The following is a 24,771-nucleotide window of genomic DNA, read 5'->3' as shown; positions in this document are numbered from 1 at the left end:
TTAAAATGATAGTACCTATAATGTTGGGGATTGTTTACTAATTTTAGTAATCATTTACTACTTTTGGTTTAACAATGATTTATTTGGAGTCATTTTGCATAAATAGGATAGCGAGATGTTAAATCTTTGGTTATAATTTTACATTAAAATTATAGTATAATGTTGGTGATCATTTACTAATTTTGGTGATTATTTACTACTTTTGATCAAATTTCCCTTTCCGAGCGTCGTCACGACCGTCCGTGGCCTAATGGGTAGACCTTTGGTTCGCACATTTTCCGATCTCAAGTACATAATACGGACGCTCGTACGGTGAAGGAAAACATCGTGAGGAAACCCGCACATAGTTGGTCCCAGACGTATTGACTAGTTCTTTCCTCTGGACTAGGCCGACTATGATGCGAGAATGCCGTATGCGTTCTGGCAACCATACGGACATTTAAAAATCTTGTCCCAGGCACTACAGTATTTGAGGAGCGCGGCGATTACTTCGCTCTGAAATTTACTGTATAAATCATCCACAACGGATGTAAAGGCCTAGTTTTTTTACTACTTTTGGTTTAACAATGATTTATTTGGAGTCATTTTGCATAAATAGGATAATGAGATGTTAAATCCTTGGTTATCATTTTACATACTACTCGGAATCGGCTCCAACGATTTTCATTAAATTTAGTATGTAGGGGGCTTCGGGGGCGATAAATCGATCTAGCTAGAATCATTTTCAGAAAATGTCTTTTTATTCGTGTTTTATCGATAATCGATAAACAGAAATATATAACTATTCCTGACATCTATTGGCGAATAATAATAGTATTTTGTTAGCAACTAATTGTTTTAACGACCAGCAGATGGCGTTATTAAGTAACACGAAGTCAATGAGTGTTTGCTATACCGAGCAAAGCTCGGTCATCCAGGTACTTAATAATATGTTTCGACAGGTGGGCCCGGTGGGAAGAAATCGTTGATAAAAATCAACTCAGAAAAGGTTGGACTATACCAGTTATTGAGGATTGTGCACGAATCATAGTAAGTATAGTATAGATTTGAAATTATCTTCTTTTCAACTTTAGGATTTCGTGAAGAAGGATATATTGGACACCTAAGAAAGTGGTTATTTAAAAGAATATATTATATTTTTTCCTAACTTTGATACATAAATATATCGTACGATTTTGCTTATCGCAAATACAATATCACCCTGCCATTAATCAAAAGCGTCAGCGTCGCACTTGCGTCTTGCACACAGTAACCTATCGAAAGAATTCGTAATGAAAGTGATAAAATATAATAATAATTGTTCTCAAACGTTTGTCTCTAAATGCTTATATGTTGCATGGAAAAATATAACTTTTTATAGTTTGTGCGTTTTATGACGATACGAGCTTTTGCCCGCGGCTTCGCTCGCGTTAAGAAGTATTATTATATACAAACTTTCATCCCCTATTTGAACCCCTTGGTGTTGGAATTTATTAAAATCCTTTCTTAGCCGGATTCCTACGTCATAACATCTACCTGCATGCCAAATTTCAGCCCGATCCGTCCAGTGGTTTGGGCTGTGCGTTGATAGATCACTATGTCAATCAGTCAGTCAACTTTGAGTTTTGTATATATGTATATATATATATATATATATATATATATATATATATATATATATATATATATATATATATATATATATATATATATATATATATATATATATATAAATGGGTGACAGTTCTCGTATTCCTTGCTACGGATTTTTTTACAAGAAAACAAAAAAATCAAAATGTAATAAATTATATTCCATCTACAAAATCTAATGTCTCCTATAATTGTAAATGAATAAAAATGAAAAGTTGCTAAATGCTAACCTATTAATATAAAATTATATTATTTCCTGTGAAATAGGAGTATAAAATTATTGTTACGAAAACATTTGAAAAATGTCAGATGCATGAAACGGAACTTATGTCAATAGAGATTGATACTGTTGAATCGAAATCAAATCGCTAAAAAAGAGCGGCCATCTTAAATCGCCGGCACCACTGAAATGTCAGTACGAAATTGATAATTTCGATTGCAATTCCTTTACGAAGTGATTCGATATTTTTAAATTATCGATTAATTTTTGTTAGGTAACTTCCCTACTATTGTCAATTATAATGTGTCATGCATATCATCTTAGAACGCACAAACTATAGTTATATGGAAGAAAATGAATGTTTATCAATCTGAGGCAAAAGACTCAAATTAAGAAATGTATTAATACTTATTAGGCTTCTTAACATAATAGTATCAATATCCGAAATTATTTATAATTCATGTCCGGCTTTATATGACCTCATAAATGATGACTTGCCATGCTAATACCGAGGAAGTATTGACTTTCGCTGAGTTCAATGAACAATAATGAAATCCTGATATGATTTACGTTTCACAACCTAACATAGTATATATGTAATATCTGAATAATATGTAATATCTATTAATAAAATATTGCAGGCTTTATATTGTTTACGCCACTACAAAGGTGATGAAAAAATTAGAAATTTTATATGGGATTTAATCGAGCCCTGTGAAAATGGCGAAGTCACCATATCCAGAAATCATAGTGGTCTTCACAATCCAGTGCCAAGAGGGCGGAATGCTAAGAAGAAAAATAGACCCAAAGATATTCCTAAGAGTAGTGACACACAAAAGTGGGAGGATCCCAATCATTGGAGTTCTACAGATAAATACGACTGCGAGGCGTATTTAGAGAATAGTTATAAAAAACATTTATTCCGACATGCCAACAAGTAAGTACATGAAACTTTCTAGGAATCTTAATCATTAGCAGGCTGACTGTTGTTGTCTGTAAAATTCTTTTTCTATTGGAATAGAGAATTGGAATTGGAATGGAATAGACTCTTTACTTACATAACATAATAATAGCTCCCACACCGGTTTCGGTGATGGTGGCCTGTTTCATTGAAACCTGGCCAGCTACGCAGGAGTAATTTTACAGTGCCCAAGTATATGCGCTACATACAAGAGCACTCTCTATTCCTTTACTCTCATAACCCAGTGGGACGGAAGACCGACACGACCGGCGAGAGATCAGGCACAAGACCGACTTTTTACATGTCCATCCGACGCATGGATCATCTTACTTGTCAGACAATCAGGTGATCAGGCTGCATTGTCCTAACCAAACTTGCAATTAACATGTTTCCAACGCGGGAATCGAACCCACGACCTCCGAGTTAAGAGCCGCGCTCTATACCACAAGACCACGGAGGCGTTACACATAATATAATATATAAGTGATTTACGAGATACTGACATTATTTTGTATTGGCAAAGCATGTGGGCATTACACCACCAAGGAACACTCGACCCTTCTCGTGAATTGAACTCCCTGGTAACTTAAACAAACGTAAAGATTTTTAAATTACCTTATATAATAACTTTTAATTTTTTATTGCAGAGTGTTGCTAAGAATTCGCATGATGTATTACATTAAACATGAAGTAATTGGAGATTACGCAACACGAATAGAGTCTGGAGCACACGCCAGGTATTATATTGTGTTTTACTTTTTACTCAATTAGCTTAATAAGAAAACAGCAAAATTGAACAAAAATGAACAATCATGACGCTTACCGATTCAGTGCGGATGACACGGCAGCCGTGTCATTTAGAAAAAGATTGTATGTCCCTCAAATTACCTAAGTAGGGGCTGTCAACCTTTTTTAAGCTGCATTCATTCCATAACGGTGTTTACACGTCTAAGTCACTAACACACTGTATATGTATATTATGTATACTTACAGGATGTAACAAAACTAAGTGATAATACTTTAGGATGTGTACGTGTTCCTTGTAGTGAGTTCACTGTGGAAGTAGCAGTGCTGAAAGACCAATTTTTTTTCGCTTTTGTATGGGCAAGGGCCCCAGCGTAACGAGTTTCCCCATACAAAAGTGGAAAGAAAATAATTCGTTCTTTCAGCGCTGCTACTTTCACAGTTAACTCACTACAAGGAGCACGTACACATCCTAAAGTATTATCACTTTGTTTTGTTACACCCTGTAAGTATTATATACAGTGTGTTAGTGTAAACACTGTTATCCTTGAAACCATTTTTTTAGGGTAATAGGGTAGTTAATAGGGTCCCGTTTTTACCCTTTGGGTATGGAACCAAAGGGTAAAAATGGGACCCTATTACTGAGACTTCGATGTCTGGCCTTCTGTCTGGCCGTCTGTCTGTCTGTCTCCAGGCTGTATCTCGAGAACTGCTATAGCTAGACTTATGAAATTTTCATAGATTGTGTATATCTGTTACCGCTACAACAACATACATATATATATATTTGCGTTATAAATTATGTGCCACAAAATTTTCAATTCACATAATAATCGGCCAAGTGCAAGTCGGACTCGCGCACGAAGGGTTCCTACGGTTATAGAGGAAAAAAATAGGCGAAAAATTATGTTTTTGTATGGCCCCCCATACATTTTTTATTTTATTTTAATATTAAAGTACAGATATAAGTAAAGAATGTGTGAAAAATTCAAGTGCCTACCTCTTGCCATTATTGATATAGAGCGAAAAAAGCCAAAAAAATCAGGTTTGTTGTATCTCCCCTTAGCTCCCCGTAGTTCCTTTTATATATATATATATATACTAGATGTCCCGCGCGGCTTCGCCCGCGTAAATTAGAAATTTTACAGAATCCGTAGGTACATTTTCCCATAAAAAATATTTCCCCCGTTTTTCCCACATTTTCCTGAGTTTCTTCTGTCGTATTAGTCTTAGAGTAATAATATAATATAACCTTCTCGATAAATGATGAGTCTTACTCGATAAATGATCTATCTAACACTGAGATAAGTTTTTAAATCGGACCTGTAGTTTCTGAGATTGACGCGTTCAAGCAAACATACTCTTCAGGTTTATAATATTAGGTAGATATATTTTTTTTAATTATCGCTTGACAAACTCGAGTCTCGATCTAAAAGACTATGAAATGGTATAATATGGTAGTGATGATGATGATGATGATGATGAAGAATGTAATTTGCATAGTAGCGTATGCTTTCTGTTCTTAAAACAACGCCGAAACTCCCAAACTTGTATCTATAAAGAATCAGGAATTCTCTCAGCACCTTCCGAACCACGGTATACCAGGTATATCTCGGTGCAAAATCTTACTTGTTGGTAGCATATGCTTAGAATACTTCTCACGAAACCGAAGTCACCATATGTTTCCCTATAAGTTTTGAGGAGTTCCCTCGATTACTTATGGATCCTTCATCAGATCACCACTTTTCTGAATATAATACCAAATTGGGATGATACCCTATATACCAAAAGAAAAATTTTGAAAATCGGTTAACAAACGGCGGAGTAATCGTTGAATATAAGAAAACGAACATAACACCTCCCCCATTTTGAAAGTCGGTTAAAATTGTAGCCTATGTGTTATTTATTTAATATTTTAATCAGCACATGAATTGAATAACAAATTTTTTTTCAAATTAATCGTAGCACCATCTGTCAGGACAAACTAAAATTGAAATAGAATAATATTGAATGCGATGATAGCGCCGTCCGCCGGATCTAATGTAAAACATTCCAAAATCAACAACTCCTTATAAATAAGAAATTAATTGAAAAAACATTTTCCAGTAGACCAAACTGTAAATCTAAACCATTCTCGAATCTCCACGAACACACACAAAAAATTTCATCAAAATTGGTCCAGTCGTTTAGGAGGAGTTCAGTCACATACACACGCACACAAGAAATATATATATTAAGATATATATATATATATATATATATATATATATATATGTCAATGTCAATAATGGTACCAGGTAGGTAGTTGAAATTTTCACAATATACGCAGTTGTACTTTATTTTAAAATAAAATTAACATTCACACACGTTAGAAACAAATCCAACATTTTATTTTTCATTAAAAACGATAAATTAAGCTATCATTCTTCCATTTACTGTTTTCAAAAATTGCTGATAGATTTGTAAATATTTCATAAACTACAAATATTCCTAAACTTTGTTGATGTGTGTATTTAAAGAGGACTCCCATACAAAAATTCCATTTTACGGTACGGAACCCTTCGTGCTCGAGACATTTTTGTTTTCTACCTTGATTACTAGAACTTTGTTTTGCCGTATATGGTGTGGAAATATGCTAGAGCTGACTTTTACCATTTCAGACGTTGTCATGAAAAAGTTGTTTATGACACGCCGACCCCAGATAATGAGGGACAAATGGCGCTATGTTACCGTAGCGCCATTTGTCCCTCATCAGTACTACATATCACTATCGTGTCAAACAGCTGTTATATGTCACGAAATAGCTTCCACATGATATACTTGTCAGATTTCATATGTCTGTCTGACACGACATTCGCCACGAAAGACTACCGTCCAGGGCCGTCTCTAGCCCATGTGCAAACCTTAACTAGCGCGAGCGCGGTTAAAATGAAATTGATACAAAGTAAAAGTACAGTTTGTCCGGCCGCTTAAGGGTGAGAACTCTAAGCGGTGGCTGCTTTCGTTCCACCAAACGAACTATAACAGCACATCAAGTTACCACATAGGTACTTTCAAATTTCTCCAATATAAAATAGATAACAAACTATTGTTATTTGTTTGTAGATTGAAGTTTTTTTCGGTTTTGACCATGATGTGCTCTCGAATCTTGACCAAATCTGACCCTGAAAAGCCTAACCCTAAAACGTAAATTTTATATCGCTTTAGTACTTCAATTTTACTTTAAATTTCATGTTCTATACTTATTATACATCACAACATCGGTATTAATTCGATTTCATTGACGACCTCTGTGGCTCAGTAGTGAGCGCGTTGGTAGCTCAAGCCGGAGGTCGCGGGTTCGAATCCCGCCGACGGAACAAAAAAGTTTTTCAAAAGTTCCTGGGTCATGGATGTGTATCATATAATAAAAATCTTAAATATAAGTATAGTATAAAAAGTATTAAATATATATCCGTTGTCTGGTACCTGTAACACAAGTCCTTCAGGTACTTACCACGGGGCCAGACCGACGTGGTGTAAAGCGTCCATAAATATTATTATTATTATTATTGAAGAGCTGTAACTTCTCTACATCCGAAGAGCCAGCATGGCACAGTTTGTTTTCTAAATTAGAACACTGTGCTTTTTTGTATCTAAATCCAAATCCTCCCACTACGTATTTTGAAAAAGAACGAGCGATAGGACACTCACTATTACACCAAATAATATAATCTTATGTATTTTAAGGTTCATTTCACGTTGAAAAGTAAAGATTATAATATTTATATTGCAAAAGCCGAGCCGCTCATGCCGCGCCTTGCTTTGCTGTAATTCTACAAATATAGGAAGAGCCTCGGATATTACACAAAAATGTTTGCAAACTGGAGTTCTTTTTACGTTGGTCAATAAAGCGTGGGCCGTGGCGGCCGGCCTGCGCGGGCGCGCGCCAATTGCGAGCGGCGCTCGGCGCCCCTAGGACCGCGGCGCCCGTGTGCACCGCACACATTGCACCTAAGGAAAGGCGCCCCTGCTACCGTCCCTCTGAGTCTCGTGGCAAATGATTTATGAAAACCCTCATTCAATACGCGCGACGATTACTCAAACCGCAGGAAAAGTTCCAGCTTTTATAAAATGCCGAAAGTCTGGCTGTGCTGGCTCTTGGGTAATTAGTACTATGCCCTGTTCGGTATGCTACAAGTTACAACATTATTTCGGGAACGAAAAACAGATATTGGTCGATTTTTAGACCCACAAGATTAACACAAAATTTCAACACCATTAGCTGTTCGGTCGTTTCGCCGTTTCGGAGGACTTTGGCAAACAACCGCGAGTAATTATGTATTTAAATAATAACTAAATTGTATTTCAGTTATTATTGAAAATTCAATGGCACATAAATATAATACAAGGGGAGATACAACAAACCTGATCTTTTGGCTTTTTTAGCTCTATATCAATAATGCCAAGAGGTAGGCACTTGAATTTTTCACACATTCTTTACTTATATGTGTACTTTAATATTTTATAATAATATTAAAATAAAATAAAAAATGAAGGGAGCCCCCCATACAAAAACATAATTTTTCGCCTATTTTTTTCCTCTATAACCGGTAGGAACCCTTCGTGCGCGAGTCCTCGCACTTGGCCGATTATGTACCCTTTGGGTACGGAAGTTACGGAACCCCTAAGTTCATAGCTCACGAGGGAAATATTCGCTTAGCACTTTAGGTATGCGAGTACCGCGCGGCGTCGACAGCGCTCCGCCGCGCCTCTGGTGGGACTCCGAGTGCGACGTGTCGCTTCTGGTTGGCACGTACAAACACGGCTACGAGAACTATCTCGCCATGCGCTCCGACCCGCAGCTGTGCTACGTCGACAAGCTCGGTCCCCCCGATGAGTCAGAGTGCACCGATATCAAGTAAGTAAACGTTGACACTTGACGACCTCTGCGGCTCAGTGGTGAGCGCGTTGGTAGCTCAAGCCGGGGGTCGCGGGTTCGATTCCCGCCGACGGAACAAATAAGTTTTAGAAGTTCCTGGGTCATGGATGTGTATTAAATATATGTATGATATAATAAAAATCTTAATATCTTAAATATAACATATATTTAGTATTTAAATCTATTTCCGTTGTCTCATGTCTGGTACCCGTAACACAAGTCTTTCAGGTACTTAGCACGGGGCCAGACTGACGTGGTGTGAAGCGTCCATAGATATTATATTTTGTTATAAAAAAAATTGGGCTGATGATTTTTCAACATGAGATCGTCTTTAGTAGGTTTGACGCTAATTCGATTATACATTTTTAGAAGCGAAGAAAGAAAGGTACTGGGCAGCGTGGTGGGCGACGAGGAGTGTACGGACGACGTGTCGAGCGGCGCTGGAGCGACCTCCCCCGGCGCCTCCCCCCGCGCCTCGCCCCGCCCCGACGACGACCATGCGCCCGCACATCAGTGGCCATCCATGCAGGTACTCACTATAGCCTGAGAAAATTAAGGAATTCAGACCAAATAATTCATGTAGCTTTGAAAGTTGGTACAGTTGTTCCTAAAGGTGTCCAGATGAATATACAAGGTACAATAGGCAATTTTTTTTTCTTATTAATTGAAAGACCCTTAAAAAATAGAAACATCGCTGTAAGAATGACTCTGAAAGCTTAAAAATTCACCAAGATATGACAATTCAAACATCTCATAAAATAGACCTGCCCGAAACGCTCCATACAAAGTGCTACGAAAGACTGACGTCAGTCACTCTTTCGTAGTTTGTACGCATCGGGAGAGAACTTTGTTCGGTAGGTATATTAAATATTGCGTTTATGAAAGTGGTTTCATAGCAAAAGTTGCTTTTAATTGCATAAATTATCGATTGGTATACAAATATTAAGAAATTAATTTAAAAAAAAAGGCTTGATTATCTAACTTTGAAGGCGCATAACAAAAAAAATAAAAATGCTATCGAGCTGTAATTTTGGGAACACTTATTTTTCACCGTGATTTCTTTATTTTATTAACAAAATACGCTAATATTTGACCTTGTCATCATCCCTATTCCGTGCATCGCGATCGATCGCGGCCGCGCGCGGCCTACGATTGTCGTCGGCCGCTTGCGACAATTATAGTCAGTGTATGAAAATGTTTGGCACCGCTTCCGAGGCTCGCGACAGACGCGCGCGGTCGACGACTGTCGTGAGCCGCGCGCGGCCGTGTCTTGAAGTTATATTCACGTCCGCGCGCGGCCGTGTTGAAGTTATATTATAAATTCATACATCGATGTTGATTGTTAATGATAAAGATGACGAAGATGAAACACGATTTAATTGATAAGGCATAAAGGCAATTTGTAAAACGATTAAGCTTCTTCTTTTTATCACCTTTAATACTCTGTACTTCCTAAAGCAATGATCGTACAGTAAAAATGTTTAGACGTAATTTATAGGAAATTGAATGTAGAAGTCACTAAAGAGATATTGCAAATAATTTTCGAGACTCAAGCAAAAACCTTGAAAACGAGACCTACTACTACACAAATCTTTATATATAAAACTCAAAGGTGACTGACTGACATGGTGATCTATCACACACAGCCCAAACCACTGGACCGATCGGGCTGAAATTTGGCATGCAGGTATATATTATGACGTAGGCATCCGCTAAGAAAGGATTTTGATCAAATCCACCTCCAAGAGATTAAATTAAGGGATGAAAGTGAGTAAATAATAATACTTTTTAACGCGAGCGAAGCCGCGGGCAAATGCTCGTGTGCTATAATTGTAAGGATTTCATGCTACCTTACTATAGAACCTCGACGCTACAACAATTTTTTTTTGTTGACATACCCATTGGTAATTTGGAATGGATAATAGACAGAATTATCCAGTACTCTGACCGCAAAGAAACGGAAGAATCGGAGCGAGTACCGATACTGGCGATTTCAAAATTGAATATTGCAAATTTTAATCGCATGACGTGCTAAAATGTAAACAACAATTAGGCTATTTGACAGAAATAATTTTTTGTGATTATTTGCTTTAAATGCATAAAATGATGGTTCTTTATGTGATTAACATAAGTTTTAATAAAAATAATAACAATTTATATATCCAAAAACACAAAAAATGTTTGGCTTTTTGTTTCTCGCGCCACTTTTTCGATATCGATCCGGATTGGCTAATGCATAATGTCATGATGACGTCACGGTCGCGTAATGTTTACACAACAATATATATTTGTCGTATTCGTTTCGTTTTTTAACGCATTAAGCATTCGTAAAGTTGAAAATAAGTGCCACAGTCATGTGCCAAAATCTGACAGAAATTGATGAATATTTGTATTATTGCGCATGCGCGAAAGCTCCACATGCGCAGTTGAGAAATGAAACGAATACGACTAGTGGTTTATACGACAGTGACGTTACTTACATAGCGTGACGTCATATTGGTGAATAAAGTGTTTCGGCGGCTTATTAGAATTTTGAATTTTTATTTAACCGAAATACGTATTTTTAAATAAAAAAAATACTTTCGATGAACTATCATATATTTATTGTAAGATAATATAAACAATTACTTCGATGAATTGCAACCCTATTGTCGAGTTTTGATTGAGTTAAAAAATTTAACTTAAATTTAAATAACGACAAAAAAAAAACAATAAAGGAAAGAAACATTATTAAACATGTCACGGGTTATTATGTCCATGTTTCCAAAAAAAATTTTTTTGGTAAAAACTAGTAATTTTTGCATATTATATTTTTACAATATAATATGCAAAAATTATATTGTAAAAATATAATTTTTGCATATTATATTTTTACAATCACACATTCCTATTTTCAGTCAGGTCTTCTGGAAGACATTCCATTTTGGAATAAGATGTACCTTTGTACAAACATATTTTTAGTTCTAAGCTGGTTTGTTAACTTCTATTTGTGTGTACATAAATTGTAAAATAAATAAAATAAAATAAAATTATATGTTCATCAGAATTAGGATGTTTTATGTACAGGATTATTTTTTCACCAGTACAATACATCAACATACGTAATAGTTGTCAAAAATGAAAAAAACTAACGATTTTTGTTACTACCCCTATTAAACAAAAAACAGAAATATCAAGCCCGGACTTATCCGCTAAACAACTAAAAAATGTATATGCATTACGCATTTGAGGCAACTCGTGCGCCGCCCGGCCCATCCCGGACGATCGCTTACCTCACTCCGCCGCGCGCCGCCCCCTATCTCATACCGCACCCGTTGTCGCCATGTTATTAGTGCGCCCAAGCGGTATTAGATTGGATAAAGGATAAATTAATTGAAATGAAAAAAAAAGTGAAATATACTTACTCTATTATTGATACTAGTGTCCGACCGAAACTGATTTTTCAGCTGAAACCGAAACCGAACTTTCGGCCTTACTCTTAGTTTCGGCCGAAACCGAAACTTGGTAAAACATTCAAAATTACGATTATTTACTGTAATTTATTGATTTTTAACATCAATTACATTTTTTAAAACTAAATAAAAGTACCACTTTGAATTTTTTACTTTTTACGACATTTCTTACCAGAAATACAGGGTGCAATTAAACCTTCCTGCCAAATTTTGATATATTGATCCTTGTTAAAAATAAAAATTCACGTATTTTTTCTTTTATTATCACTCAGTACTAAAATGTTGAGAAAACGCTTCAGAAAGTTATCCTAAAAAAACACTACAATTAATGGACACGACGCGTCGCCCGCGCAGTAGTGACCCCGCGTTACCCCCTCTCATCCCCCGCGCCGCGGGCGACCGTTCTGCAATGATTTTAAATAGGATAAAATTTTTTGAAATAAATAACACCCAATTTTTTGTTGGTTAAATATACTCTCCTAGTGATACTTAAGCCCTGGAAAAAATTTGGCAGGAAGGTTTAATTGCACCCTGTATTATTATTCCTAGACTAGAATAACTTTTTGTACTATATTCCGTTTTTTTATACGATTCCAAGTAGATGCGTTTCGTCTCATTCACAGCAAATCCGATTTTTATCTTCTGAACGCCCAATATTCGAGTTTTAACTTCATAAAACACATGTCCTGTCGTTGTAGTGTATGACAGATCAAAAAACATAGGCGAAAAAATTGTTAAGTTGACAGTTTTCACATAATATATGCGTTTGGTTAGCTTATTTCTTGCTATTTGTTACTAAAACAACGTGACAAGGCTCAAAGATGATAAAAATGTATAAAAATCATCAATTAAACGTATAACGTAAACTTAGATTCATTAATGTAGCCTGCTATAAATAAATAAATAAAAATAATCGCGATTAAATGAAGAATGTAAAATCTATTTGAAACAAAACGAGATTCACGTCGCCATATAAACACGTTCATTGTTCAATGAGAACTTAGTTTAATAAAACGTTTAAGTGTGATTCGTGAAATTCCCCTTAATGTATTATAACGAAGGATTATCCTAAGAAACAAGAGCAGAAGTTATTTGAAGTCATTTTATTTAGGTGCGATTCACCTAAGAAATAGAACGCGCTTAGTGTACATTAAATTGGTTCTACAAATTGCATTTCACTAATATAAAGTTCACAACAAATCCGAGTTTTATCTTTAGAACGTCCAATGTTGCACGGTTAAACTTCATTAAAGCCGTTAAAGTCCTGCCAGTGTAGAGTCATAGCGAATCGAAAATCATAGACGAAAAAAATGATGCGTTTAGGTAGTTTATATATCGTTTCTTGCTGATCCCCGTAGGAACGCGTTAAGTGAGAACTAAGTTTTATAAAACGAAGTTGTGCGATTGGTGAAATCCTCCCTCAGACATACTACTGAACGACGTACTACTGAAAACAAAATCAATAATTGCAGAATATTATTTTTATGGGAGACATGGACACGACCGCGGTCGAAGTTCAAAACGAAATGACTAAGCAAACTTGCAGTTGACGTCACATTTTTTTTCTCCAGAAGGCGTTTTGCCACTAAACCTGAAAAATATACTGAGGGCCGGAAGAGTGAAGCTAACGGGGAAGTGGGCTAGATAAGATTCTAGCAGGGTAGGAACGGTCTAAGTCCTAAGAGATTGCGTGTCCAAAAAAAAAGGAGTGAGGCGAGATGATTTACTAGATAAATCTCACAAGATATATCCTAAGATATCTTATAATCTCACAGTCAAACAAAATTCTTAAGTAAATAAAGTTCACACACAATATAATCAATTTATCATAGCATTTACTAAATCGTGTGTTTGGGAAACATTGTTAAAATAGCACGTAATTTGCCAACAGTTACATATATTAAATAAGCCTGCTTTTATCGTAAAAATAAAATTCAATAATATAATTTCGATAAAAATAAGTTAAGACAATTTAATGAAAATAAAACGAAGTGCAAATTTTTGATTTGGGACTAATCTGGAATACATAATCTCAAAACATGATTAATTAGATGGTGGCGAACTGAGCCTGGGCCTCGCTGGCAAGCAAGCTCGAGTTAACTGCGAAGTTTACCGAACGATGCATGAGTTTCGGTTTCGGTTTCGGCTATATTTTGGCCGAAACCGAAACTAAGGCCGAAACTAGATTTTTTGGCCGAAACTGGCCGAAACCGAAACTGAAAGTTCCGTCGATCACTAATTGATACCAATGACGTGGTAAAATGTATTGTACCGGTGAAAAAATAACCCTGTATAGTAAAAATATAATATTAATAAATCTTTTAAAGCTGGTCGCAAGCGACAGATATAAGCCGTTTATTACGCCGCGCGCCGCTCGGTTTTCGGGGCCAGCGCCCGTACGTACCACGAAACGGTTTTGAGACTCAAACAATCGTACGAAAATGTTGCGTCCTACTCTTACAAACGTGAAATGATGTTGTTAGAGCAGTACGCGGCATTCTCGTCCGATTTTTTGAGTCTCGAAACGGTTTTGTAGTAGGCCTACTGTCCCTGTGCCGCGCCTCTCCCGCCCTGCTGCCTGCTGGTTTCGAGACTGGCCAAGTCAGCCTACTCGTTAGTTCTGTCTATTTTAAACGCTCGACAAAAAAAGAAGGGTGTTATAAGTTTTTACTATACTAATATTATGTAAGCGTAATGGTATTCCTATTTGTAATTTTTACTTGTCTTTATATCCTGAATCTCCATTTTATTGAGATTGTGTAATTCGTTACATGTTGATGTCTGTTCACATGGTATGCTTAATAGAATCTAATTATAGGGTATTAATTAGATTCTATTAAACATCCTACATACAATTCATTTTTTTTTTAGGATCTCAATACTCGTCTTCGCCGCCTTATAACAGCTTACCAGCGAAATTACAAGCGAGAAGAACTCAAAATGCAACAGAAAGCTAAGGTATGTAATGTAGTTAAAATTAAGATTTAGTTCTGATATATAATATTATTATTTTGTTTTTTTTTTTTGTTTTCTGTATATTATTTTAAAAATAATATAAATTTGGTTCTTTTTGCGTGAGTTGGGAATATTAGTAGGGGTGTAATGTTGTTTAATGTGGTACATAACGGGCCCCTTGTATTTTAGATGGAAAGACGTGAGCGTATGGATCAATTGGCACGTGACGAAGTTTCTCAGTGGAGATGGACTCGGGCTGATGAAGAAGCTTTCCGTAGGACCGTTGCCTCTTATGGTGTAGAATTTGACCCAGCCACTAAGAGCTTACGGTGGAGTAGATTCAGAGCACTTGCGAGATTAGATTCTAAAAGTGACGACGCATTGACTGACTACTTAAAGGCTTTTATGGCTATGTGTAAGCGTCAATGCAGTCTATCCGTTGGTGAAGCAGAGTTGCCTACAAGGGCGGATTTAAAACCGGAGCCGATCGGTGAAGAGAGGGCTATTGCAACGTTGGAAAGGTAGGAGAATGAAGTAAAGTGGTCCAAATTTCCACCACTAACGAGACTCATATTGACTTATTGTCCATTAAATAAAGAATAACTTTCATAATGAATTGAGACATTTCATCTACAATATTTTTCATACAGAATGGTAAAAAACATAACTTTTCATTCAACCATAACTTTTCACTGACAGAGTATTTTTGATTGCGGTCTGGTTTTAATGATTCAGTACTTAGTAGACAATTTTACTGTATAGGTCTCGTTAGTCCATATTACGTAGTGCATTCTCAAAGGATCGAAAAAATAACGCGGGCTTTAACTATATCTAGCTTTCGGCAGTAGCTGATTTTCACATAGGCAACCATACGAACAACGTTTGAGTAAATTCGATATGGTCACCTTACGGAATAGAGGAATATTACTGGACTTGTGCTTTCTGTATAAAAATTATCCACGGTAAGGTCATAATTATGCAACACTCTACATGATCATTATCGTATAACCTTAAACGTACCATATCGTATAAACTTAAAATAACTAAGACATTTTATATTCCTCCCTGCAAAACCAATATATTGGGTTACAATCTCCGATGACTAAAATATTTGCTCAATATAATAAAATAAATGGTATTATAGATCTCGATGTGTACCATGATAAATATTTTGTTTTTACGAAAAAAATAAGAGACTCATTTGTTTAAGTTTATATTATTTTAGTTTTAAGTAAAAAAATGTATGCGATGTGGTTGTAGTTTATCTATACTAATATTATAAATGCGAAAGTATCTCTGTCTGTCTGTCTCGCTTTCATTTCATTTAAATGAATAAAAATGAAAAGTTGCTAAATGCTAACTTATTAATATAAAATTATAAATTTTAACTGTGAAAATTATTGGTACGAAAATATTTGAATAATGTCAGATGCATGAAATGGAACTTATGACAATAGAGATTGACACTGTTGAATCGAAATCAAATCGATAAAAAGGGCGGCCATTTTAAATTGCCGGCGCCACTCTGAAACGTCAGTACGAAATCGATAATTTGTGTAAAGTTGTGTAATTGAGGGGCTAAATAAGCTTAAAAATTTGGCATAAAATTTAAAGATTAATTAAACAAATTGAAATATTATATGCACACTGCACAGCTGTTTTGATTTAAGGGGTACCAGGGTTCTTTTATAAAAGCTTTTGACACCAATTTTGTTGACATCGCGCGCTATAAACTATAGTCCACGCGGACGAAGTCGCGGGCAACAGCTAGTTAATAAATAAATAGTGGCGGAAATTTGGACCAGACTCCATACATTTTAAAACATACTCCTTTATTACGAACACTATTAAATAGTGTTCGTAACAACAACGCAACACATTAGGGATCCACAGTATGTAAATTTTACATACTGTGGATCCCTAATGTGTTCTATCTACATACTTAAATTGAATACTATAAATTACAGTATCTAGAAACTTACTTAATTTATTCCTATACATGATATATTGAAGTGAAAGTTGTTGTTCCAGAATTGATCTGCTGCGTGTATTACGCGAAGAAGTAGCTCCTCATCCGTCGCTCGATTCTCGTCTGGCCCTTTGTGAACGTTCCTTCGATATGCCCCCGTGGTGGCAGCCTGCCCGACACGACAAGCTTCTCATTTTAGGAGTTTGCAAGTGAGTATTTACCCATTTTGAATAAAAAGATATTTTTATTTTATTTTTTCATCAGAGTTTTGTGTGCACGATATATGTTTCCAGTTTTCTTTCTATCGGCTCAGATTTTTAAGATATTTCATTCCAAAGTTTTAAAAATCTCGCATTTTAGTCTATTTATGAATCACATTGCAGTTGAAAGTATTCATTTTTATTATGGAGCTGGATCCCAGAAGGATAAGACATAACTTATTTTCTGATGGATGAAACATAGGTTCTTAGTAGTGCCTTGTGTGCTTAGAATACCTGCGAATTTGTGTAACTCTAAGTGTGACACCTGGTCAGGTACCAGGAACCAAAGTGGACTAAAAATTAGTCTTACTTTACTTATAACAAAATGTCTTATATTTAAATATAATTTGTAGAATATTATTCTGAACTAGTATCATGTAGTGTAAGACACTTTTCAAGTGCTTTAAAAATAACTTTGTTGCTAATTTTTTTTGAAGGCGTTATTTTTATTTTATAAATTAATAAAATACCTTAGAAAACACCTACTAGCCGTTGCCCGCTACTTCGTCTGCGTCAGCATAGTATAATAACAAAGATTGATAATAATTTTCCCCTTTTATGGTTCCTTACCCAAAGGGTAAAAACGGGACCCGATAACTTAGATATTTCAGCCTGTTCATCTGTCTGTCTGTCTCTCCATTTATTAATTACTGATAACGCCCGCAACTTTGTTGCGCAAAAAAAATCCGGGATAAAAAGCATTCTATATCCTTGCCTAGGGCTCAAAGTATAATATTAGTGCCCAGCAAAATCGTTTTAGCAGTTTGGGCGAAAAGGTTATAGACAGACAGACGTGAGACGACATTTTTACACATTATTTAAATCAGGATGCAAGAATTTTGGAAGGAAAATAGTGAGTACTTACTCCATTGTATTCATACTTTAATAATAATCACTACATGTTAGAAGGGAGTACAGCCTGAATATGGACATTATTGGACTCCCACGTATATGGACATTATACGTGGGAGAGCCATGCTTCGGCACGAATGGGCCGCCTCGACCGGAGAAATACGACGTTCTCACAGAAAACCTGCCTTCCCTACCATCCCCTATCACCCTATTCCCTCTGAAAAGGCCGGCAACGCACCTGCAGCTCTTCTGGTGCTGCGAGTGTCCATGGGCGACGGTAGTTGCTTTCCATCAGGTGACCCGTTTGCTCGTTTGCCCCCTTATTTCATAAAAAAAAAACTATATAGCGCACTTGCCGCATAGGCGCACTTTGCCTAACTCACTATCTTATATTATCTTTAAACGAGCAATTCTTATATATATCCGGCAAGTGCGCTATATAGATTTTTTCCATACTGCTGATTAGAGATTTCCAGTTAGCAGTATGGAAAAATAGCTGTATGGCGCACTTGCTGGGTAGGCTCACTTTGCCACACTCACTATACTATGCTGACGTGGACGAAGTCGCGGGCAACGGTTGGTAGAAAATAAATTCTTGCAATATTGTTTTCTAAGGTGTTTTATTAATTTACGAGCTTTTGCCCGCGGCTTCGCTCGCGTTAAGAAGTATTATTATATACAAACTTTCATTCCTTATTTTAACCCCTTTGGAGGTGGAATTGATCAAAATCCTTTCTTAGCGGATGCCTACGTCATAATGTCACCATATCAGTCAGTCACTTTCGAGAGAGAGATATATATATATATATATATATATATATATATATATATATATATATATATATATATATATATATATATATATATATATATATATAATATAAAAAAAATTGCAACATAGTTATTTTTAAAGCGCTTGATAAAAGTTTTGGTCACTGAAAAGTGTCTTACATTACATAATACTAGTTCAGAATAATATTCTACAAATTATATTTAAATATAAGACATTTTGTTATAAGTAAAGTAAGACTAATTTTTAGTCCACCATCAGAAAGTAAGTTATGTGTTTTCCTTCTGGGGTCCAGGTCTATTAGTTTTGATAAATGTATGCCAGAGGGAGACACTTCTTATTGAGAATGTAACCCATCAGAAAGTAAGTTATGTGTTATCCTTCTGGGGTCCAGGTCTATTAGTTTTAATAAATGTATGCCAGAGGGAGACACTTCGATTTGGATGTGACGGGCGGTACTTCCGATTTGGATGTGACGTCATCAGACTCGTAAAAAGTACATAAATAATAAGAATAAGCCTAGAAAGATTTGTAAAATATAATATTTTGTTCAATAATTCAAATAAAACATCAGTTTTATATTATATTATCTCCATTTATTGTAGACGGGAAATGAAATGACCAAAACTTTTCTCCAAAAGTTTTCAACATTACAATTGATTTCTAATTTCTAATTTTTGGGCACTTTTAGACTCGTACATCAAGCACATTAAAAAAAATTCAATAAAGACAGTATAAAATACAAAAAATATGACGTTACACTATGGCGGACAGTGTTGTGGACAGTGTTTTCGGCGCCATTTAAGAAGTATATTTTTCAATCAAGATTTTTATGGGTTTCTACTGTTTAAAATATTGTTTTTTTTTTGTGAAAATACATGATTAATAATATATTAATAGTAAAGTTTATTTGCAACTACATTCATACATGGTGCAGATTTACATAATAATAATATATAATTCCAATTAACAGCCGATTAGCATGAAGAAAAAAATTAGGTCAAGTAGCCTATTTTTGTATGAAAAAAGAAAGTTCAGTTTTCAACTTTCATAATTTAAAAAAAAATATGCAATTCAAATTGAGATCTAAATAATAGATGTGTATATTTACTAAATATATTATATCAAAACTCACAAAAATAAATTACTTCAATTAAAAATAAAGTGAATCCGAAATGGACTAAAATTCGAGATTTTTGAAATTTTGGAATGAAATTTCTTAAAAACCTGAGCTGATAGAAAGAACATATCTTAGAAACATATGATCAGGGCACAAAGTTCTTACAGAAACAGCTTTTAGTTTTCAGGCCGCAAAACTAATGTTGAGCAGTGTAATATGTCGTTACATACTTTTGCTTGTGATATCCCGATGTAGTGGCCAAACCGTTCGTTCACGCGGTCGCATATATACATCCAGCCTAACTAAAGGTTTATATCGTATACAGTGTGTTTGTGTAAACACCGTTATCCTTGAAACCATCAAATGAGACCGTCAAAATGAACAACTTTTTCTAGGAGAACAATGCTTTGAACTCAAAAAAAAATGCCGTCTTCATACCCATTTCATACGGATGCCCGGATCGGCAATTTGTATGGGTATGCAGACGGATTTTTTTTGAGTTCCCAGCATTGTTCTCATAGAAAAAGTTGTTAATATTTTAAAAATTTAATATTATAAAAATGTATCTTTAACAAACCTTTTTTTACAACTTCCTATATTTTAAGTTGGACATTATTATTTTCAGACATGGCTTAGGAGACACATATAATAAATTATTCTGTGACCCTAAACTACCATTCGGAGACAGTGCAAGAAAATGGATTTCAAAATATAAATCTAATTTAAAAACTGAATCACAACAGAAGTCGTTATCGGATGACGACGAAAGAAGTACCTCAGAAACTGCTTCTGAACCGCGAATGTCTCTGAGACGTAGTAAACGCACATCTAACGTTCTCGAGCGTGATACTGACGATGATACAGATGCACTATCTGAATTAGAAACCTTGGCGAAATTAGGTAGAGTCGAAGAAAATTTGGGTCCCGAGCACTGGTTTACTGAAAGAGCCTTAGAAACTAGACTGCACCACATCGCACACGCAGTACAGAACAGCGAATGGCCGTCTACGTCGACATCTAAATTTGGAGATAGCGGGGCGTCGGAACAAGTCGAGGAACGGAAGCAGAAACGTCATATCGCTATAGACGTGGAGACGGAGCGGGCTAAGCTGCACGCACTGTTGTCGTCGCCTCAAGCCGCCCACTCCGCGTCGCGAGAGGCGCACCGGGCCGGCGGGGATCGCGACGACGCATCCAGCGACTCGGGGTCGAGGCGGTCCACGCCAGCGCCGCCGCCCGCGCACCAGCGTGTGATACCCTCGCCTGCGCCGCCTGCACCGCCAGCGCCGCCGGCGCCGTCTGCGGCCGCTCCTGTCGATCTGTCGGCACCGCTCGATCTTAGCGAAGCGCAAGATTTCTCACTAGGGCGACGAACACCTCAGACTGAGACGGCGTCAACGTCTCTGACACCCACGAGAAGCAGACTGGATGATACGCTCAGTAGACTAATGAAAAGAAAGAATGTGGTAAGTGCTAAGTAGATCACGATACTTTCTTTAAGAACTAATCGTCTTGTTTGTTACCTTTTAAGTTTTACTATCAATATATAAGAAGAACGAAAAATCTCTTTAACCAAAATACATAGTACGATCATACAAAAATTTAATTAAACGTTTAATTTTCAGCCTGCACCCGAACAAATAATAGGAAAAGAGAAGAAAAGAAAAAAATTAGACGAAATTGTTTTGGGTCTATCGGCTGCAAAAGGTCAAACATCAAATAGTACCGTTTCTCACGATTCACCTCGAAGCAAAAGTACAACTATTTTGCCGGAGGTGACAGTCACACCAGCGGCGCCTCCGAGTAGCTCTGCCAATCCAACTCCACAAAAACCATTTTCGGTGACCGTAACTAACGTCCCCTCTCCGCACTCATCGTCTAAGGAGCTTTCGTCGTTCCTGCAACAATCTCTAGAACAAACATCTAAGAATCCAAAATCGGCAGCCTCATCATTACCCAAGTCATATTCACACGAAGCTAAGGTAAACAAATGGTTGGCTGAACAAGCTAGTATTGATTCACGCCGACGAGGACCAACGCCTAGACTTGCGCCAGATGAACACGTACCCGTAGTGCATCGCGCTACCGGAAAACGATTAGTGGGTCATAAAGCACCTCAACTAAAACATTTGGCACAATGGATTGCAGAAAACCCTATGTATGATATTGATTCTAAGTGGACTGAAGGTATAAAAGAACATGTTAAACTACCGCAAGATGTTCGAAGTCAGAGGCAGAGCCCGCTACAGTCCACGAGTTCTGCCCCTGAACGAAAAAAGGGTCGTCCACCTACATTAGACACTTCAGCTACAAATGTATTGTCGTCGAATGTGCATTTGAATCAGAATTTAGCTGGGTTAAACCCAGCATTGTTAGCTAGCTTATCGAGCTTAAGTGCGTTTGACCCTAAAACTTTAGCTGCTACACTATCGAATTTGACAGGATTTGATCCAAAACTCTTGTCAAGTTTAACTAACTTTGATCCGAAAAATAATCCTTTGTTGAATTCCTTTAATAGTATGCCTAATTTGCTTGGGAATATGTCTGGAGGCAATTTATTTGCAAATTTAGCAGGACTAGGAATACCTGGATTTCCGTCTCTCGACATGAATAGTTTAAGTGGATCTGGCACGTCTGCTGACGGTAAATCAAAGCCAAGAAAATCGACAGAAACTACAAGTTCGTCCTCATCCAAATCAGCTAATTCGCAATTTCCATTCGTTTTTCCGAATCCTAATATGCTATATCCTCAACTAGGCTTAAGTGGCCTTTCACCTTTTGGCGTACATTCAGGAATGACCTCGGCATATGATGCTTTAGGCTTATTAGGTACCAATCTTACATCTTCTTCTAATACAACAAGTTTACATGGCACCAGCCACAATCCTCGCAGTAGTTCTAAAAATACAACACCCAGATCTTCAACTGTTGTTACTAATTCAGCAACTGCTCGACAGCAAAAAGTTTCGGATCGATCACAGACAAGCCATTTGCCACAAATTCTATTACCGACGGATCCCTTTTTATTGGAATCACTATCAAAGCAAGCTTTAAATTACGACGCATCTCTTAAAGCTGACAAAAGATCTCGTGAAACTGACAACCATGAAACATCAGCAACTGATTTATCAAAGTCAGATAAAAAGAAAATGTCTTACGATACATTAAGAACTCCAATCGTTCCTCCAGAATTTGCTGCAGTTCAGGAAAAACTGCTTAAGGGTGACAAAAAAGATATTGACATAAGTAAAATGTTGTTAGAACAAATGGCTTCTGGTGCCTTAAGTGCCAGCTTAGTGAGTTCAGCTGAATCCAAGAAGGCTAAAGAATTTGAAAAAGATATATATGATAAGCATACCAAACCACTTGATTATATTTCCCGCATGACCAATGAAGAAGCTAATGCAAATGTAGCTCAAAAAAGAACAATTGAAGATATAAGTAATGAACCTGAAAATTTAGCAATGCAACCATCTTCTAAGAAAATAAAGGATAATCATGAATTAAAAGCGGACCCAACCACTAATACAGGGGAAATGGACTTGGAGGATTTAATAGCTCCATCTACAGTTATAAAAACTGGCATGAAAAGTAATGATTATGAGGTTGGTCGATCAAATGAAACATTGCAAATTACAAATGTAGAAAGAGAGGATAAAGTACAAAAACTGACCAACGAATCTGATATACAGGTCAGCAAGGAAAAGGATAAAAATAATGATAGTAACAAAAACGAGAGTGAAATTAGAGACGATATAAACGTTGAAGATAGTGCAGCAGATTTTTCTAATACAGATGCCGCACGTAAGGGCTTGAGAAAAAAAGGTCGCAAGTCTTCGGACGAAGCTCCTATAAGTACAAGACGAGAGTTACGGTCAAGTTCTGGTAGACAATCTACAGATTCTACATCTAATCATTAAAATATTCAAATTATTTGATTCCAGTATTCAAAAAACAACAAGAATTAATTAAGTATAAATTAATTAATTATTAATTAACGTTCGTGAAAGTCATAAATTGCAAATATTTTAACTTATTGTAATATTTAAACGCCTTTTTAGGTCAAAATGGGAATGAATTTAAAAATTAATGCATACAAATAAATCCACTCTGTAATTTTTGTAGAAGCTTGTAAAAATTATCTAGCTTTGAATAATAATGATTATTGAAGACCCAATCAATTTTAAATTTTAAATAAACTATATAATATAAGAATTTGCTTGGGAAGCCTATGAAAATTATGGAGTGTGTTGATTTGCTTAAACATTTTCTTATTTTAAAAGAATGGCACACAAATATTTATCAATAAGTTAGCATTTGTGTACTCATCTTATTAGTTAAAAACTATTTTGGTTTATATGATATATTTATCAACGTTCTAGCCCGCCAAATTACACTTACTGCCTAGGTGCCTATACTGTACTCGGCGAAACATGGCGATAACGGTCATTGACTTCCTGTCAAAAACTGGTCATTTTCTATATAAACCGCGATTAACAATGGACTAGGAATATCTGACGCTTCATTATCAATCGCGGTTTGTATAGAAAATGACAAGTTTTTGACAGGGAGTCAATGACCGCTACCGCCATTTTTCGCCGAGTACAGTAGGTTGTTTGGTGCGATGCGAAATCCAGTTTTTTACGTATGGCAATTATTTTTCTGTCTCTAAACGTCTTCATAATAAAGCACTAGAATGTGAAGCATACGCCTACGGCCCAAGTATTATTATATTTTATCAGTAATAATGAAAACAATCTTGCGGGATTTGGATCCAATAGAATTGAAGTTCAAATGAAATAATGTTTTTATTACAATTTTGTCACGCTTTATATAAACATGCTGTATTCACTGGACGTCATGTCATGATATCATGTACATGGCAGAAATATCACATT

General features: G+C 36.2%; 1 protein-coding gene and 1 non-coding gene across 2 annotated transcripts in view; both read left to right on the top strand.

Moving 5' to 3' along the window:
• LOC121729600 (chromodomain-helicase-DNA-binding protein 7) overlaps nucleotides 1–24,259 on the top strand; it is a 50,551-nt gene extending 26,292 nt beyond the window's left edge. Inside the window, exons 8-17 of the mRNA XM_042118162.1 lie at nucleotides 942–1,029; nucleotides 2,491–2,786; nucleotides 3,458–3,547; nucleotides 8,257–8,454; nucleotides 8,845–9,004; nucleotides 14,799–14,885; nucleotides 15,072–15,403; nucleotides 16,914–17,060; nucleotides 20,499–21,339; nucleotides 21,499–24,259. Coding sequence (XP_041974096.1) covers nucleotides 942–1,029; nucleotides 2,491–2,786; nucleotides 3,458–3,547; nucleotides 8,257–8,454; nucleotides 8,845–9,004; nucleotides 14,799–14,885; nucleotides 15,072–15,403; nucleotides 16,914–17,060; nucleotides 20,499–21,339; nucleotides 21,499–23,793 — 4,534 coding nt within the window. The 3' untranslated portion in view covers nucleotides 23,794–24,259. The remainder of the gene's footprint in view (nucleotides 1–941; nucleotides 1,030–2,490; nucleotides 2,787–3,457; nucleotides 3,548–8,256; nucleotides 8,455–8,844; nucleotides 9,005–14,798; nucleotides 14,886–15,071; nucleotides 15,404–16,913; nucleotides 17,061–20,498; nucleotides 21,340–21,498) is intronic.
• On the top strand, nucleotides 2,331–2,414 carry LOC121734625. The gene has a single exon (XR_006036768.1). It is a non-coding gene; the product is annotated as a small nucleolar RNA U6-53/MBII-28 (small nucleolar RNA).
• Nucleotides 24,260–24,771: the final 512 nt, after the last annotated feature.

This window comes from Aricia agestis, chromosome 1, assembly GCF_905147365.1.
Source record: "Aricia agestis chromosome 1, ilAriAges1.1, whole genome shotgun sequence".
Classification (NCBI taxonomy): domain Eukaryota; kingdom Metazoa; phylum Arthropoda; class Insecta; order Lepidoptera; family Lycaenidae; genus Aricia; species Aricia agestis.
This window is presented reverse-complemented; position numbering and strand designations above follow the sequence as displayed.